An 18,443-nucleotide genomic window follows, 5' to 3' on the forward strand; every position below is an offset into this window, starting at 1 on the left:
TTCACCCTTTCACTCTAAAACCAGTAAAACACACGTGAACACACCAGGTAAGCTGCCGAAGACGTAAATTTACGTTTGTCCTACCGTACTTGAACGCACCGTTGCCGCGGCATACGTCAATTGTAAACGTCTCAGCTGTTTCCAGCATAAACTGATTAATCTCACAAAAACACGTAATATATGGTCTTTTAAATCAATGATAATGTTTTGGATTTTTTTTTTTAATACAATTTAGTCAGAATAAGGAACACGTGAGTTTAGCTGTATTAACGTGGTCCAGACTTCGTGCTTACACAGCGAATTTTAACCATAATTTAACTGAGATTAAGTGAATGTATGTCCATTTTAAAGCCTAATTTGGAGCAATTTAACAAGGTTATGTGTATATATGTATATATATGTATGTTTAATTTAGTGTATTTCGGAATTAAATTATTATTTTTAGTACATTATATTATACAAGTACAAAAAAATCACCAACGCCATATAAATAATATTTTATAAGTCACTGATACGAGCCCTTTTTGACAATAAAGCAGATACATTGATAATAATACTAATATATAAAAATGATTTAAACATATATATGTGCTGTGGATTTATTATCATTATTATTGTTATTATTATTATTTATCGTTATTTGTGGTGTAAAAATGATTTAAATGCAGGTTGTGAGAGACGTGAAAAGCAGAAATAAAATTGATTTATTTTTTTCCCCCCTCAGCAGACGATCAGGTGATCACTCAGGTGTTTGTCCTGCAGTGTGTGTGTGTGTGTGTGTGTGCTGTGCCTTCATCATCATCATCATCATCAGGTTCATATTCGAGGCTCCGACCAAAACCAACCAACCTTCATCTTCCTCCTCTTTTTTTAAACCGCAATGAAGGAATTTAGTCGTTTGTTCTGCTGAAAATCAGTGGAGCTGCTGCTGCTGCTGCACGCGCGCGCACACACACACTCACGCACGCACGTGCACAGAGAGAGAGGCACAGATGAAGATGAAGGCTCGGCTCACTTTTCCTTGAGAAGTCCACAGAAGAAGATCAGAGTCCTGCAGCAACATCTGCCACAAAAGAAGAAGAAGTAGAAGAAGAAGAAGATTCGAACAAAAGAGACAGAAAAAATAAGAAGAAATAGAAAAAAAACCAAACATTTATTTCTGCTTCTTTTCCCTCACACTCGGACATAAATGGATAATAACGCGGCGAATTCGGAGAAATCGCAGCTGATCCACGAGAAGAACGCAAAGATGTATTCTCTGAAACTGCAAAGGTGAGAAAACACTGACGTGGTTACATTTGGGTTGTGTTACAGTGCAACACTGTGGTACAGTGCATGCGCTGATTTCAGCAAAAAAAAAAAAATCCAGTAAAAAAGGGGAGAAAATGTCAATATATGGGATTAAAACATGAACAAAAAATTACAGAGAGAAACTTTTCTTTATTGTGTTTGTTTTAAAGTGAAATTGAAGGTAAGTGCTTTGTTGAGCTTATACTGTATGTGTGTGTGTGTGTGTACATATATATATATGTACACGGGATATTATGGGATGAGCAGCTGCTGCAGGGTTAAAGATGTTTTATGTGAATGAACAAATTAATTTCCATGCTTGGTTTGTTTGAGGACAGTCCTCTGACAAATGGTCCCCGGGGACATTTTCACTGAGCTGTGCGGAGAACTCATCATCTGTCATTAGACAAGAGGAAGAAGAAGAAGCAGCCGCAGCATCATCATCAGCAGCAGCATCATCAGCAGCAGCAGCAGCACGTTCTGTCTGCATGGCACAGGGAGGGGAAAACCCGGGAAATGACCGACAGTCATTTAGAAAAACATTATTTTTATTTATTGGATAATAAAATAAAAATCTGTTGAAATAAAACCTCATTTGGGTGCTGATTTATGATAGAAAATAAAAATAAAAACAATTTTTGTTAAAACAATATGATAAAAAATAAAAACAATGATAGCAAATAATAATATGTTGATGTGAATACATGTAAGTGGATAAAAAGTGGTCATTTTTATTGTGAAATGCGCTCAGTAAATGTGTAAATGTTATTTCTAACAAATCAAAATAGCATAAAAATCAAATACAACAAAAACGAAAATAATTAATCTGTTGACTCCAAGAATTATGATGAATTTACTGATTTTAATCTCGATTATTTAGTTACTTGTGTGTTTAAATCCGTTTTAAAAAAGGTTTTATTTGTTTCATTTTAATTGCAGTTTCTGGAATGAGATTCCTAGGTCCGTGTCTCTTTAATCTATTTTCCGCGCATTATTAAAAACAATATATATAACGTCATATATAAATGATTAAATGTAACATGTTACAAAATTAAAAAAGACGTTAAAAGATTTTTTAACGTCGGAAAATAAATAACAATTTGTGGTAATCATTTTAAATCACAATACTATTCAGTAGAAATTAGTGACAACATTACACACATAAATACACATTATATACATATATATTTTAAATTATGTGTAATCTGATGAGGGATGCGTTCCTCTGTGACGTCACTGATGACGCGTCAACATCAGCTGTTTTATCGCTTTTTTCCCAAGACGAAGAAGAAGCAATGCGTCAAAGAGCAGGAAACATATCATACAGATTATATTTGCTATATATAATCTATAAAGATGTGTGTGTGTGTGTGTGTGTGTTAAACCTTAAATGGTTGTTTATGAGTTAAGTTAAGGGTTTGGTTCAGTAACTATGGAATGGAGTGTTTGTGTTCTTGTATGAGTGTCTTTGTGAGGACCAAGAAACCATAGAAACCATCGGGAGTGAGGACATTTTGGGAAAGTGAGGACAGTGTGTCTGCTCCTCACGTTCTGTCAAACCTTAAATGGTTAAGACTTTTTTTTGTTTTAGGGTTAGTATTAAGTTTAGGTTAAGAGTTAGGTTAAGTTCTTGTCTGGTCCTCACGTTCTGTCAAACCATAAAAGGTTTTTTCCAGGGTTAAGACCTGGTTTTAAGGTTAGAATTTGGTTTATCTTAAGGGTAAGGGCCTAGGAAATGCATTAAGTGTCCTCATTACGACTGCTGCACAGACATGTGTGTGTGTCTGTGTTCTTGTGACCTTGTCAGGACCATCAGTCCTCATTGAGACCAAAACCTGGTTTGAAGAAGATGAAGATTTGTCCAAATGAATGGAAGTCAATGCAGTGTTCTTAAAAGAATATCTGCACAAACCTGTGTGTGTGTGTGTGTGTTTCAGGTCTTCCTCATGTTGTGGGGACATTAGTCTGTTTACACACTATTACAGGGACTTAAGCAAGTCCTCATAATGTAAATTATTATATTTTAAGGTAAATATGTGTATTTTTTGTGGTAGTATTTTGTAAACTTAGTAAAATGCAGTAGTAACATAATATTGCAATTTTTGGAATATTCCATTTTGTAAAAATTATTTGGTAAATTTGATATTTTTGTAATAAAATATCGCATTATTTTGTAAAACAAAAAAAATACTATATAACGTTACATTTCGTAATGTTTTGATAATGCAAAATGAGTCATTTTTATATTAATATTAATAATATGTGTGATGACATGAACATGTTTTGGTGTAAGACATAATAATAATTATATATTATATTAATATGAAAATATTTTCACATTACTTTTTGAATTTATGGGATGTCGCTGGATAATGTGGTGGAGCAGATGGAGCATTGTTTTTGTTTGTTTGTTAACGTTAATTATTCTGCTTATAAATCCATGATTTGACTCATTCTTGCAGCTCTGAAAGAGAACATTTAAAAAGTGTTGTGGTGGATAAACATATAAAACACTGCTGAACCTGGCAACCCAGACATTAATGGCACATAAATATCAATAAAATCAACCGTAAAATAGCATTAGTGGATGTTTTAACTAACATAATGTAACAACACTGTGAGGAAACCCTGTGGGACGGACTTAAAACTCAGTGATGTGGTTTTATATCCAATCTGGATCTGGAAAACAGCCCCAGAATTCCCAAAGAGGAGCTGGAAAACACTGCTGGGAAAAGAATAGGACACTTGGAAAACCTGGATTCTGATTAAAGGAAATTATTTTTAAGAGTTTTTCCTGGAGAGGGAGGAGCTAAAAGCAGGAATTGTAAATATTGCAAACCAGACCTATAAAGTGGTTTTTGGTGATAAACACTGTGTTTGTTTTTTTAAATTATTTCTGCCGTGCAGTACTCGTCTCTGCCTCTTCTCCAGTTTTCTCCTCCTCAGATGAGTGAACGTTCCCTCAGGTCTCTGCAGCGCTGTGACCTCTGACCTCTGCCCTGTGGGACATCGGCAAACACATGAACTCCATGTGAAAATGAAATCTATTATTGATTAAATTTAAGGGTGCCCGGCGATTTAACACTTTATGTAACTACTCCATTCATTTTAAATCGTGCATTTACATGGATTAGGGATTAGCAGAGAATTTTGAGATTTAAGTCTAAACTGACTTTTTTTTCTAATAGAATTCATGATTAATCTCAGAATTCTTGACTTGTGACTTCAATCTTTTTTTTCCAAGAATGAGATTGTTGACTTCCTTTAACGCTGAAATTGAAATCAGAGATTAAGAATCTTTAGAGTTTAAAGTTAAAAAAATATATCAGATTTTAATCACAGCATTCTTTGAGTTCTTTCTCAAAAAGAATTTGAGATTCATCTCAGAATTCTGAAATCTGATTTTAAACCTTCTCAAAAATCTGACTCTAATTCCCAAAATCCTCAATTTAATCTGAATTCCGTGATTTAAATTCTGAGATTAAAGTCAGAATTTTGAGTAAAATTTAATCTCAAATTCTCAGAAAAGAAATCGGACAAATTTGTCGCATTTCTACCGTTATCTCTTACATTTCTTATCCAAACATCGTCAAAGTCATCACTGAAGTGAACTGTGTGTCAGTTCTGGGATTAACTCACAGAGATACTTCTTGTAATCTACAGACACGACAGATGTTGGTGTTTCCAGATCTTGTATCGTGAGTTGTGGTCGAGTCAAAGATCAACAGCTTCGCCTCCCGGCTCAGTTTTTTTCCTCTTCGCCAACTCCGTTACGTTCGCTACGACGCTCGCGTTTCTGCCAACGCGGCAACAAAAGCACCTGTGATTTCACGCTCTACTGCAAGTCACTCACAACCTGAGGCGAGAGCAGCAATCCACCATTTCCTGCCACCAGTCCAGTACAGCACAGTCTCAGTCCTGTAGTCCCAGTGTCCCCCACTAAACTATAATCCCTGAACCTGAACAGGTTTTGACCACATAAACAAGAACATACGTCATTTTCCATTAAGTTTGGGACTTTTATTTTGTCATTTTCCATTAAGTTTGGGACTTTTATTTTGTCATTTTCTCCTGTTTTAATTTTTGATGAATCAGTCGGATTATTTTGTAATGGGTAGGCGATCACCCGAGTATGCTCCCGTTAGATTTTGGTAAGAATCGTCCGACTGACGACGTTTCAAAAAGTGATCAAAGTTTCAAAAATCCCCATTCTCTTTAAATGGGCAAATTGTAAAAATAAACCTATAATATCGGTCAAAATTCATCGGATTTGCGCGATATTTGGTGTGTGCATGGAGGACCAAACACCCTACCGCCAGGTCTTCATCCAGATCTGATAAAGATTACGTATATGGTGGCAATTTACATGTTGAGACGTGTTTATCTCAGCGAAATCTTAGCGGTTCAGGACGAATTTAGTCGTGTTTATGTCAGATGGTAACAGCTAAAATCAGGTGAAATTCCATACAGATCCAGTGGAACGAAATGTAAAAAGACAGATAATTGATCTGTGTTCTAGAAATAAATCAGAGTGCCGTCAACCATATTACACGTCGTAGGTACTGGGCAGGACAGGTTTAAAAAAAGAGAAATAAATTAGAATTAGGACTGTTCATTAATCCCTGGGGGGTAAATTGGATTTTCCATCCCGCTCATCTAACTGAAAAAGAGATTTACAGAACAAACAGCTGGACAGGTGTACCTAATAAAGTGGCCGGTGAGTGTTCACTGTGTGGCTGTGGGAGTGTTTTTCCTCTCTTGTGTCTCAGTGGCGTAAATTGAACAGAATCTGCTTCATTTCCACTCGGCCGGTTCTTTTCACAGTGGATGTGTGTGTGTGTGTGTGTGTGAGCTCAAATTAGTTTTTTTCCACTCCATTTAACCACATCATTGCATCTCCTCCCTTTCACATGGAAGGAGCAGAAACAGGCTTTTTTGTGTCATTGTGTGTGTGTGTGTGATGAAAAAGGAGAAGTCAGCGTTTTGTTTTAATGTCGCCGGATGATTTTTAGATGTTAAAAAAATAGAAATGGCAGCATTTGTCAGTGGATATACATTCTAATTTGACTCCTGTAATCCCTATCATTATTATTATGTATGGTAGCAGATGTAATAATAGCTTGTGAGTAAAGGATTAGACTGATTTCCTGGACCACTGCTCCACGTTTTTAAACCGCTCACTCTCCCTGCACCAAACCCCATCGAGAAAATCAGGGATTTTAGCTCGCGGGTCGACACAGGAGCTGCTGGTCCACTGCTGCCTCGTGTGGTCAGTGTGTGTCACGCAGGTAAATCCGAACAAAGGATTTCAAACCCCAAAGTCACAAAATAATATCGTTTTTTTAATAACGTAAAAATGGTGTGTGCTGTGGCGCTAAAATCTAATAACGAGATAACCATGGTCTTTAAGATCATCTAGATTTAATTAAGTGAATTAAGTTTGTTAAGAATCTTTATTAACTTGTGTCACTTCAAAAAACAGGTTTCACCGCCACTGTTTTTAACTGTTGTAACACTGTGTTAAAATGACATTATTCCATCACTCCTCATGTAAAACGAATCCGGTCTGAATAAGGCTTAAGGCTACGGAAGCAAAACAATACACATTTAAATGCGATTATTTAGTAACTTCTACAAACATTTTGTTTATACATTTCTGCCGTTAAACCTTTAAAAGAAAACAAAACTGAATCAATGACGTCCTCGTCTCCGTCCTTGTCTCCGTGTCCCCCCCTGCAGCTCTTTTCCAGACTCCAAAGAGTCATATCCCGACTTCCCGTTTAAGAACGGCGGCGTGGCCGGTGCCATCGAGCTGAAGCGTCCCGTGGGCGTCCACTGTCACGGCACCAGAGCGCTGGCGTGCGACGACAGCGCGGACAAGCTGCTCGCCAGGAAGAAACTCTACATCGCCTCGGCCGTCTGCCTCGTCTTCATGATCGGCGAGGTCATAGGTGAGACACACGCCGCACAAGCACCTCAGGGGTCAAAGAGCAAAAGGTATAGTTTCACAACGGGCCAAAATAATCACCAATATTTCCGTACATTTTCATTAATTTCACTCTATTATATTAAATATTTTGAAATCGCGAACTCACTGATGATTCAAATACGCGATGCGTGACCTCTGATATTATGACACAGCTGTTTTTGACAATCATATAATGAAAATTGCAGGATTTACACTGCTGCCAAATTCTATGGCCAGTAAATTTAAATTTAATTTCTCGTGAGAGGCGCCACCACATGGCGAGAATAGGTAGTGACGCTGGTGAGTTTAGCTAGCTGTAGGTCTGCGTATTTTAACAACAACATTATACTTTTTAACTATCAATATTTGGTGCCAAGTCAGGATGAGGACATGTTGCAAGGGGAAAATAATTTTGTGGAAATTATAATTTCCACAAAAAAGTATTTTTCGCACTTGTGTTGCGATACTTATTGTGATTACTATTTAAAGAAACAATTAATTTAGTTGTCATTTTTTATTTGCTTTGTTTTAAATGAGCCTTTTAAATTTGAAGATCAATATTTATAAACGAAATCAACACATTTTGTTCTCATCCCAAATTGTCTCACGTTTAGTAACCTTGCAAGAAAAGATAAAATCGTATGTTTATTGACCTGGGAAAGTTTTTTTCCCCGCAATAACATGAAAAACAAATAATAAAACATTGAAAACTACTTTTTCCTGACACTAGGAATGGACAAATCGCACAAAAATGCTATTTGAATATTCAGTGGTATTATTCATTGAATGTTTGAATATTGTGAGTTGATCTTCAAGACGCATTCAAGAAACCTTGTAAATTTCATCGCATAGTCCACTGACTAAACACTTGCTGCTGCTGCCACCTTGTGGTAACAGATGCACCAGAAATCAGGGCATCAGTGGAGAAGAAAGATTTTATATTTTCATACACGTAATCACTGATAAAAACATCTGTTTTGTATCAGTGTAGTCACACTAATCCTCCTCCTCGCGTACAAAGCACTTCATGGTCACACCCCTTCATACCTGAAAGACCTCGTCTTACCTTATCACCCTAACAGACCACTTAGATCACAAAATACAGGTTTACTTGTGGTTCCCAGAGTCTGTAAGAGCAGAATGGGAGGCAGAGCCTTGAGTTACCAGGCTCCTCCTCTCCTGTGGAACCAGCTTCAATTGACAGTTCGGGAGGCGGAGCCTCTCTCTGTATTTAAAGTTAAACTTAAAACTTTCCTTTTTGATAAAGCTTATAGTTAGAGCTGGTTCAGGGAAACCTGGACCATCTCTTAGTTATGCTGCTATAGACCGAGACTGCTCGGGGATTTTCCTGTGGTGCACGCACATTCACTCTCTCACACTCAGGTTATGAATATGACTTTTTATATGTAAAGTTTGTGTCTTTCCTTCCTTCCCTCTCTCTCTCTGTATTCTCATCTTGCAGGTTGGAGGACCCAGATCCAGTTTTCGAGGCTACCCATATCATACATGTCATCACCATTATTATTATGCTATAATTAAAAGTCGATATCATTGACTGTATAAACTTGCAACCTGTACGTTATGATTTGGCGCTTGAATTAAAAAAAACAATTGAATTGAAATTGAATTGAACTAACTTTTGTAATATATAAATGTCTCTTGTCCAGGAGGTTACCTGGCTCACAGCCTGGCCATCATGACGGACGCCGCTCACCTGCTGACAGATTTCGGCAGCATGCTGGTGAGCCTGTTCTCCCTGTGGATCTCGTCCAGACCGCCCACCAAAACCATGAACTTTGGTTGGCACAGATCAGGTCAGAAGCAGCGAACGAACGAATGAACGAACGACGCCGAATGTAAAAAACGGATGTTTTGAAAGAAGGATGAATGACTGTGTGTAAAAAGTGACGACAGATTGATAACATTTAAGAGTTTGTGAACAGCAGAGGAGTCAGGAAACAGCCATAAAAACCTCTGCTCCACGCTCGGTGGATCAGCGCTCAGTGACTCGGTCCAGGTTTTTTTACGGAGGCTATAAAATGCAGAGGAGGAGCAGAGGCCAGCTACTCTCTCACATCACTTGATTTACTTTACCATAAAAGGTTATTGTGGAAATAAAAAAAGTGATCAATTGCGGGCCAATATTCTGTTCTGCCTCTGAGCCTTTAAAGGCTCGGCGATCGATGAACGTCTTATCGATCAACTTCGCTGTTTCAAAATGTGAAACGTGTGCTGATTTTACCACATTTTTCCAATAGCCTGCCTACTCAACCATTTTAGAGTTCCAAGATCAACTATTATTATATCATTTTCTGCCATTTCCATGTATTGCTTTCTACTTCTACTTATTAGCCAATCTCAGTTTTTGGAGTTAGCGACAAAAAAAACGGGAAATAGAACAAGGATTTTTTTTTTCTTTTTAGGAAATTAATTTGTTCTTTGCATTTGCTAAAATGAGGCTACTTCCTGTTAGCACTATTGTTTTATGGCGGCATAAGAAAACCATTAAACCCCAACCTTTACTTTATAAGAATGACTACTAAAACTATACATATATATGTATAACAATATTTTATTTAAAATCCCCAAATATGTCAACAGGAAGTAGCCAAACTTTGCACTCTCGTAGCGCAAATCTGGTTCCTGGTACAGATTGGGTTTCCCTTAACTAACTTTTCGGAATGAGCGTCATGTAAAACTATGTTGAATCCACAGCTGTGAGTAAACATCTCTTTTGTCAAAACATAATGTGGTCAGTTCTTTAACTTAACTTCCTGTTGCAGTATTAAGACAGACGGGATGCGACCTGTCCTCCTGGAGGACGGCAAGTTTAAATGTCTCGTGTCTCTCTACAGAAATCCTTGGGGCGTTCATCTCTGTCATATCCATCTGGATCGTCACAGGGGCTCTGGTCTATCTGGCCGTCGAAAGGATCGTATCTAACGACTACGAGATCGAAGGCCACGTAATGTTAGCCACCTCCGGCTGTGCCGTCATCGTGAACATTATGTGAGTGCCTGTATGAGAGCGTAATGGGCATTAATGGGTTTTAAAGAGTTTCATTAGTGTCTGTGGTTTGCCATAAATCTTTCGCTTCAACAGGTACAACTGGGTCTCTGCTGACACATCACCATTGTTTTATGATTTAAATGCTACATTTCCTGACATAATGTACGTCTCATCTAGTCTTTGTGGATTGGACTACCATATATATCTCTTTTCAAGTGACCTTGAATGTCTTCCGTAGCATGGCGTACGTCCTCCATCACTCGACCATGCTCCACACTCACGGCAGCGGCTACCAGCACATCGACGAGGACGGCCAGAGTCCCATTGCCCACAGCCACGGCCACACACTCCTCGGCGGTGGCCACGGCAACACGAGCATCCGTGCCGCCTTCATCCACGTGGTCGGCGACCTGCTGCAGAGCGTCGGCGTCATGGTGGCGGCGACTATCATCTACTTTCGGGTCAGATATAGATCACATTCCTGTTAGGGTGAGACCGAAATGTCAGAGAATGATATTTGTTTTCAGTTGTTTTTGTTCAAGAGATTCTAATTTTCAAATCTCTTTATCATGGATGACAGGGTTAAATATTTCTGGCATCACGCAAGATGGTCCCTTTTCTTTTTTGCCCCAGAGCGTTTTAATGACCTCATAACTGAGGAAAACAAAAAACATCTGATGTCTCTTCTCTCACTCTCTAAAGCCTCCGTGATCCGTTTTTACCGTCTCTTTCAGCCGGAGTACAAAGTAGCAGATCCCATCTGTACGTTCCTGTTTTCTGTCTTTGTCCTCTGCACCACCATCACCATCCTCAGAGACGTCTTCAGGATACTCATGGAAGGTACTGACCACGCCCAGAGTTCGACGGTTAATAATTTCATAATAATAACTTAATAATTTGATTGAACGTGAACAAAGATTAAAAAAACAAAGTATTCTGTATATTCAGTGTTGTGTTCATGTAGCAACATGAACCAAGAAAACTGGGAAACTGCCCAACAAAACTGGGTAATTCCGACCCCTGGTCGACCAACTGGAATGTACCATGAGGTAGCCAGGAGAGTAGCTTAGCATAAAAGCTGGAAATCATCCCATTTTGACATTTAAAACCCAAACCCTGTGGTTATGGAGCTGTTGGGAGTTATATAGACTCTTTCTTAGACCTTTTACTCTATATATCCAGTCTTTAAGATGTGTAAGCTAAGCTAAGCTAAGAGTTATAATCATGTCAGACATTTTACACACATGAAACCAAATCTTTGCAAATGTTATGCCAAGCTAAGTTCATTTAAGCTAACCAGTCACTGAGCAGATACACACGAGAATAGAATCAGTTTTTCTGAAGAAGGGAAATAATAGCATTACCCAAAATGTGATAGAACAAATTTGTGTCTTGCCTGAAGCTGCTCAGGTTTTGGACCTGATCCGACAAAGTTAGCGTCATCTTACGAACATTACATTAGACGTCAAGACTAGCCAGTTATCAGTGTACCTTTATGGAGATGGTTTATTCATAAAATGAGGACATGGAAGTACACTTGTACCAGGACATTGCTAAAAAAAGTGCTAAGATCTTGTTGTTTTTTGTAGTCATCACAGTAGCTTTAGCTCAGTCGACTGTTTTAAGTTTATGCAGAGTAAAGAACAGCACCACAGATGGTCATGTCCTGGGGACATCCTAAAGGGATTTGGGACACTTTTAACAATCTTTTTACACTTCACTGATTTTACTCAAAATGACCATCTGAGCAACTTCACTTGGGTGAGCAACTTCATGGCCGCAGCATTTGTTGTATTTGTTAATTATGAGCAGCAGTGGAATTTGGAGAGGCTGTGTGAAAATGGCCCGAGGACTGGTTTGGGATCCACAGATGTGTCGTGGGAGATTCTTTTTGGGTGCCCAAACAAACACGTTTTCCAAACCTTTCAGTTAAGATCTTTGTCTTTTCTTTTTCTTTTGTTTCTTTAAAAAGTGGGTCCCATTATAGAAAGTTTGGGAGGCATATACCTTTGCCAAGCTGTAGAGAGAAGACAAATCCTTATTTGGAGCTGGCCCAAAATTGAATGGGTACTTCTGTCACCCAAGAACTATCCCTTTGTGAAAATAGTTTAGGTAGTCTCTTCATAATCCTCCTCCAACAGTCAAACCTCCCAACATAACAAAACCTCATTAATGGAGGTAAAAACATTGCAGTAAAAGTAATTTGTGGCCTTTTGTGTTCTCAGGTTCTCCCAGAGGGATCGAGTTTAACTCAGTGAAGGAGGTGCTACTCTCTGTGAAAGCTGTGAAGTCCATGCACTGTCTGCACCTCTGGGCTCTGACTCTGGGACAAGCTCTGGTCTCTGTTCACCTTGCCGTAGGTAACGCAACATAGTACTGTTTCACTTCAGGGTACGGCGGAGTCAAGTTAGCTTGTGGCTCTATGTTCACCAGCCATTTCTGTGGGTATTATGGCGTTAGCCAGGCTACAGGTGTGCCTACAGGAATGGCAGATAGATAACCCCCACACGTTAAAGACTCACTGTGTTGTGGTCTACTTTCTCATTTCATGTCAGAAGAGGGTGCCGATCCTCAGTCTGTGCTGCAGGAGGCCACCGATCTGCTCCACACCAAGTTTGGTTTCCACAGCATCACCATTCAGGTGGAGCTTTACTCTGAAGACATGAGCTACTGCTCCCACTGCCAGGACCCCAGTGACTGATACCGATACTGGACTGATACTGGACTGGACTGGACCTAACTGGACACGGAACGGCTCAGGCACATTCTCATTCTCTGTGGTTTTACTGCACCGGTGAGATCTGTGTTCACAGTACAGAAAAACATAGAAAGAGCCTTAGGTTGAGTGTTGTGTTCGCCATTAACGTCACAAGGAATCAGACCACAAAAATCATCCATGTTTGGTTGTCAGTCATTAATGCTCGTGCTACATGCTAACAAGAAAGACACCAAGAAAATCCTCCTTAAAAAGGAGACGCACGGTGCTTCAGTCCGCAGTGTTTCATTGGGGGATTTAACAGTTAATTGTAGGACATTAAATGGTACGAGAAATCTACCTAAAGGCTAAATGAAGTTGGAGACAAAATTACCAAAATGTTGCTCCTATCCTAACAAATATGCAACACATCCATTAAACCTTTTCCAATTCACTTTCTTCACATCATCTCGTTCACATAATCCTGTTACTATAATATTTATGAAATTCATAGAGGGAAACAAAGCATGAACAACAGAAAACTTTCAAGACTTCCAAGCTACAATTTTCTTTAACCGTTTTACTGTAGCTCTTTAAAGACCTAAAAAGAAAAGGATATAGGATTTGTTCATATAAGAAGTACATTTGCGTAGATGGTGACCAGGAAAAACATCTTGCTGGTGAAAATAGCAAGAGGACTCACCTCTACAGTTCCCAAGAGCATCAGGGAGCAACAGTGGCCTTCACATACCAAAAAGGATGTACTCACTCTCTCACAACTTTAACGACTTCCTTTTTCTTCGCTAATTTATGTATGAAATTTTTGTGTGGGGGCGGAGCTTCAATCGTAAGCTTCTGGCAGCCTCTGTAAACCAAGACCTTTACCATAACCAGGCCTATGTTAAGGCCACAAACCCCAAAAACTTATGCAAACATACTTAAGAGTCGTAGTATCTTTGATTTCCGCCAATGAACCCTCCTTACTGTTACATACTGGACCTTTATTTTGAAATATGAAGGCCATGTTTTAAATTTATGCAACTATTTCAGAAGGACTTTGTTTTTGGTTGTGCCGTCTGTCCAAGTGCTGTTTGAAAAACACTGCCGGATTTTCAGTATTTCATGTTAATTACGGAAAACTGCCAGACACAGGAGCTCATGATGTTCTTAATTACTCTCCAGCACCACCACTGCTACTTAAGAAATCTGATTCCTGATACAGTAAATTAGTACACAGCACACTTTGCAATGGTTTAAACAAACACTGTTGGTATGAAGCACCTGACAGGGAAACGTGGATGACTTTGACGTCTGTTGTTTCAATGCTAATGATCATCTACCAGGTTCTCACGCTATGGTCCACACTCATCTTAGCTTCATTAGCCTGCTTTTAACCAAAGGTCCGTCACTAAGTTCTCCAGTGGTACCAACTTATTTTGAGTTTGAGTCGTTGAAAAGTTCTTTCAACCTTCTTTTTAACGTGAAGTCTTTGAAAAACACCTCACCGTCTTCTCCTCTTCTGTTACACTAACTGTCCTTATGCTCTCCTTCACAACATCCATAAACCATCTCTGTGGTCTTCCTCTCTTCCTCCATCTTCAACATCCTTTGTCCAGTATAATCGCGATCCTTCCTCTGCACGTGACCAAACCATCTAAAACTTTATCTCCAAAATGTCTCCAAAATTCAAGGGCCGAACGTGCTGACACAGCTTAAGATGGGAGGGCGACTTGTTAGATCGTCCATGATGGCGTCCACTTTTATTGATCTGGATCTGGAGCCAAGTGATTGTCCTTGGGATCTTGGTCAAGTCAGTCTTTGTATCATGTCATTTGCTCTCTTGTTAACCTTTACTCGCTCATTGCTCTGCACATTACTGTTGGTTGTTGCCTTAAGAGACATAACAGATGGAGAAAAAAGTGATTACAAAATCACTATGCACAAAGCAGCTTCTCAGGCAATCGTCACAGAATTCGATATAAGAGAAGATCTTATGGATTTGTATGAATTTTGGGGAGCCCTAAAGTCAAAATGTCAACAATCTGGTCTTCTGGCAGACTTCTGGTCTGCAATATTCACACTGGTCTTTAGCCTGGATGAACTCTGACGAGTCTGCCAGTGATTTGGTCAACTACAGACTCCCCAAAAAAAGAAGCAGACCAATCACAAATGGATTTTTTCTTCTGGCACATTAGAGACGCACGGGCGGGCGGGCACCCAAGAGCAGCTACTCTTGGTAGGGTGGCGATGCGACTTGCTCCACGGAGCACGGAAAATGTCGATAAAAAGTCACCATTACTAGATAGCCTTCACTCCTTCGCTCAGACCCAACCAATCAGACCCATGATCAGGATGATCATGGGTCTGATTGGTTGTAGGCATTTAGATCCTCATTCCAGACTCATACTCAAAGAAAAGCCCAATCCAGAATGTTCTAATGCACAATTTAAACATTTTATGGCATTACACCATCACACAACATCAAGCTGTTTTCAGTCAAATATGGACTCGCTGCTGTACTTCTTCAGCAACTTTGAGCCAAAGACGAGAAATCACCATGCTGGAAGATTTGAGTAAAAATCTAAAGAAGTAAGATGGATAACTTGGGATTCTTTTGAGAAACTTGTTTTGTTGCACGTTTTCTGAGTGTCCATTCGCAGAGTTTCAACACTAAACTCTTGATAAATCGTTTGCTATTGTTGGGCATAGTATTGATATGAAATGCGGAGGAGGAAAATGAAGTGTCAGGCTGAAAAAGTGCCGAGTTACTCCTTCCATCGAGCAGTCATCCACATCCAAGGGCAGGAGTGATTTAGTCCTACGGTCGTGCGATTACTTCCACATCCATCTCATCTATCTGTCGTCTCTCCTGTAGCTTCTGTGTTAAAAACATCTGTCTACTCTTTCTCTGCATTCATCTATCCATCATCAGTCGCCTATGCATCTATTTCAAGTCATGAAGATAACTGCTTTTTCCAGTTACTATTAAACCTTTTAAATTAACCCTGCGCCCCCCGACACAATGTCTTGAGTGTTTGTCAAATAACCTTTCCCTCAGAAATATTGATGAATTACAAAGTCAGGTGTCATAGAAAATGAATACCAAGTGTAAGAATGATGCTGTTCAGGTGCAATTTCAATGTTTAAGCTTCTACGATGCAACAAATATCGCATAAATAAATACTTCATCATGGCAGGTGTTGACAGGAAATTTCATCGTATCTGAATCTGGTGAATTTGAGTTATTATTTACTGGCCGTCAGCTGCTGTGATGGAAAGTTTGAGGATTAAAGGGGACATATTATAGCCTATTTCCCCTATTACAATAGTTCCCTGGTGTCCTAATGAACATGTCAGTGACATGCTTTGGTCAAAATACCAGGATGAAGCATCATAGCAGTTCAATAACCCTGCTAAACCCGCCCCTTTCAGAACACTCGGTTTTGTGCCTGGTCCCTTTACATGCAAATGAGACACAGGCAAACACACACCCACTTCTTCCAGGGGGTTTCTGATTTGTCCTCTTTACTGCACTCACTCAGATCCTGTTCCTTCAGCTCCATTTCTCTCCCCCTCCCTCCACTAGTTCTCTGACAATATCAACATGGCAGCGAGCTCGGAAAACAGCGAGAGTGCCGTCACAGGAAGAGACGTCCTACATAAGGATCAAGCCGAACAGTCCTGTCCTGTTCGAGTGCCCTAAGTGTCCCCTTCCCAACACTTAGGGACAGCACCACTGATCGCCAGCAGTGCGCGGCAAGCTGCATAAACTGCCGCTGTATGTGACTGTATCAGACCAGTGACTGTGCTCCGGTGGCGATCAGCTGTGCTGTTGTGTGTGTTTGTACACCGCTGAAATACAGTCGCTGACTAAATACGGCAACCGCTGGCCACAGTCTGATGCGAAGTGGTGCGAACACACGTTTGCTGACTTTATCCGGCACATTAGCTTCATATATAAAATCCTCTGTAAAACACTGTGCTCCACTGTGCAGCCACCAACAGCACACTTGTCCCTCCGTGTTGACATAATACCGCTCTTCCTCCCTCGCCTGCACTCTTGCAGGGACAAGGTGGAGCTAAGGTGGAGCTCTCCAAGTAAACTTACTGGTGGGGCGGTAACATTTGCGGTGAAATGCGCATGCTGCCGTCATAAGTGCAGGGAATTCAACATCCTGTGTTTTATCGCCTATACTTACACTAAGGGGGACCACGAAAACATGACTGAGTATTCTTTTTCCACACTTTGGCTACTGGTAGGGCCTCCAGAGTCCCAAATATAAGTATTTAAATGGCTAAAATTATAATTTTGCATAATATGTCCCCTTTAAGATTCATCCTGTAGGGATGCTGAATATGGCCAGTCATCACTTATCTTACAGATGTCCTCGTCGATAGACATGAATCTTTTGTGGAATTGTGGACACTTTAAAGGAAATGGTAGCTATGTTGTTGACAAAACTGCTAATTTGTCCCGCACTGGACAACAAGAAAGTAAAGGAAGGTGGCTCAACATCGGAGGAGTTGGATTATGCTTTAACTTAAATAGAGAACTGTCTTCTGGAATGTATTTGCATGAATTGGCTGTACTGGAAATTGTTAATGGTACTAAGTCAACAATCAATCATGGAGTGATCAGGATCATAAGGAGTCATCCTCTGGGGACCATGAATACAGGAAGTTACCTGGTCATCATTTGTCTTTGCGTGTGTACACGACTAATGTCCTCGTTGATACACACGGCTATTTTTTGGTTACAATGTACTTTTTGTAAGTTTTAGGGTAACGATCCATCCTCTGGTGACAAAGACTATACATCAATGTTAAACAGCAATCGCGTTCCATATCTACTGTATATCGTCATCAAAACAGATCATTTGGCCATCATTTAGTGTGGAACTAGAGGACAGGATTCAGGAAAAGTCTGTGGGTGGTGTACCTTCTGGGGAGCCGGAATAAGCTTCAATTTTAAAGAGAACTGCCTTTATTAGAATGAGTGTGAGTGTGGAACTAGAGGTGAAAAAAATAAGTGGGGTTCTTCCTCTGGTGAGCAGGAAAGTTTTAGAAAAATACACGGTAAGCCATATCTAAGTCTTACGGTGGTTCATCTTCTGGGGAGCTGGACTATGCTTTAATCTAAAATTTAAAAGAAACAATGCTAATCCTAATGGATTGTATTTGAATGAATGGGCTGTACTTTAATGTATTATGGTTCAAATACAACAATCATGGAGTCATTAAGATTATTAAGGATTCATCCTCTGGTGACAAAGCATCACATCAGTATTATACAGCATTCCTGATTCATAGCTATATCATATCAATATAAAATTGATCATTCAGCCTGAGTGTGGCACTATGGGTGAACAAAATGGAGGTTTTAGCCAATTATTGGCTGCAACTTTAGGTGGTTCATCTTCTGAGGAGCTGGAATACACTATAATTTAATAGAGAACTACCTTCTGGATTTCATTTGAATGT

General features: G+C 39.6%; 2 protein-coding genes across 3 annotated transcripts in view; one reads left to right on the forward strand and one right to left on the reverse strand.

The window, feature by feature from the left end:
- Positions 1 to 1,125: 1,125 nt before the first annotated feature.
- Positions 1,126 to 14,512, forward strand: slc30a2 (solute carrier family 30 member 2). The gene is made up of 8 exons (XM_044048935.1): positions 1,126 to 1,272; positions 7,030 to 7,241; positions 8,926 to 9,072; positions 10,114 to 10,267; positions 10,506 to 10,728; positions 11,002 to 11,107; positions 12,493 to 12,627; positions 12,823 to 14,512. The coding sequence occupies exons 1-8, from the start codon at positions 1,190 to 1,192 to the stop codon at positions 12,966 to 12,968; spliced, it is 1,206 nt and encodes a 401-aa protein (XP_043904870.1). The 5' UTR covers positions 1,126 to 1,189; the 3' UTR covers positions 12,969 to 14,512.
- gtf3c2 (general transcription factor IIIC, polypeptide 2, beta) overlaps positions 6,725 to 18,443 on the reverse strand; it is a 35,940-nt gene continuing 24,221 nt past the window's right edge. The window contains exons 21-22 of one of the 2 annotated variants that reach the window (XR_006362121.1): positions 10,488 to 10,748; positions 6,725 to 7,265 (exon numbers count right to left, since the gene is read on the reverse strand). The gene's annotated coding sequence lies outside the window, so the exon portion shown is untranslated. Of the gene's footprint in view, positions 7,266 to 9,702; positions 10,749 to 18,443 lie in introns of those variants that run through there. The other variant, XM_044048933.1, reaches the window with a different exon arrangement.

The sequence above is a fragment of the Solea senegalensis genome, linkage group LG17, assembly GCF_019176455.1.
Source record: "Solea senegalensis isolate Sse05_10M linkage group LG17, IFAPA_SoseM_1, whole genome shotgun sequence".
In the NCBI taxonomy this organism is placed as follows: Eukaryota; Metazoa; Chordata; class Actinopteri; order Pleuronectiformes; family Soleidae; genus Solea; species Solea senegalensis.

Bases quoted from the DNA above. Each gene is read 5' to 3' on its own strand.
- slc30a2 (XM_044048935.1), top strand. From the start codon at position 1,190: ATGGATAATAACGCGGCGAATTCGGAGAAATCGCAGCTGATCCACGAG. The intron at 7,242-8,925 runs GTGAGACACACG...TCTCTTGTCCAG, and splicing joins CATGATCGGCGAGGTCATAG to GAGGTTACCTGGCTCACAGC. The intron at 12,628-12,822 runs GTAACGCAACAT...ATTTCATGTCAG, and splicing joins CTCTGTTCACCTTGCCGTAG to AAGAGGGTGCCGATCCTCAG.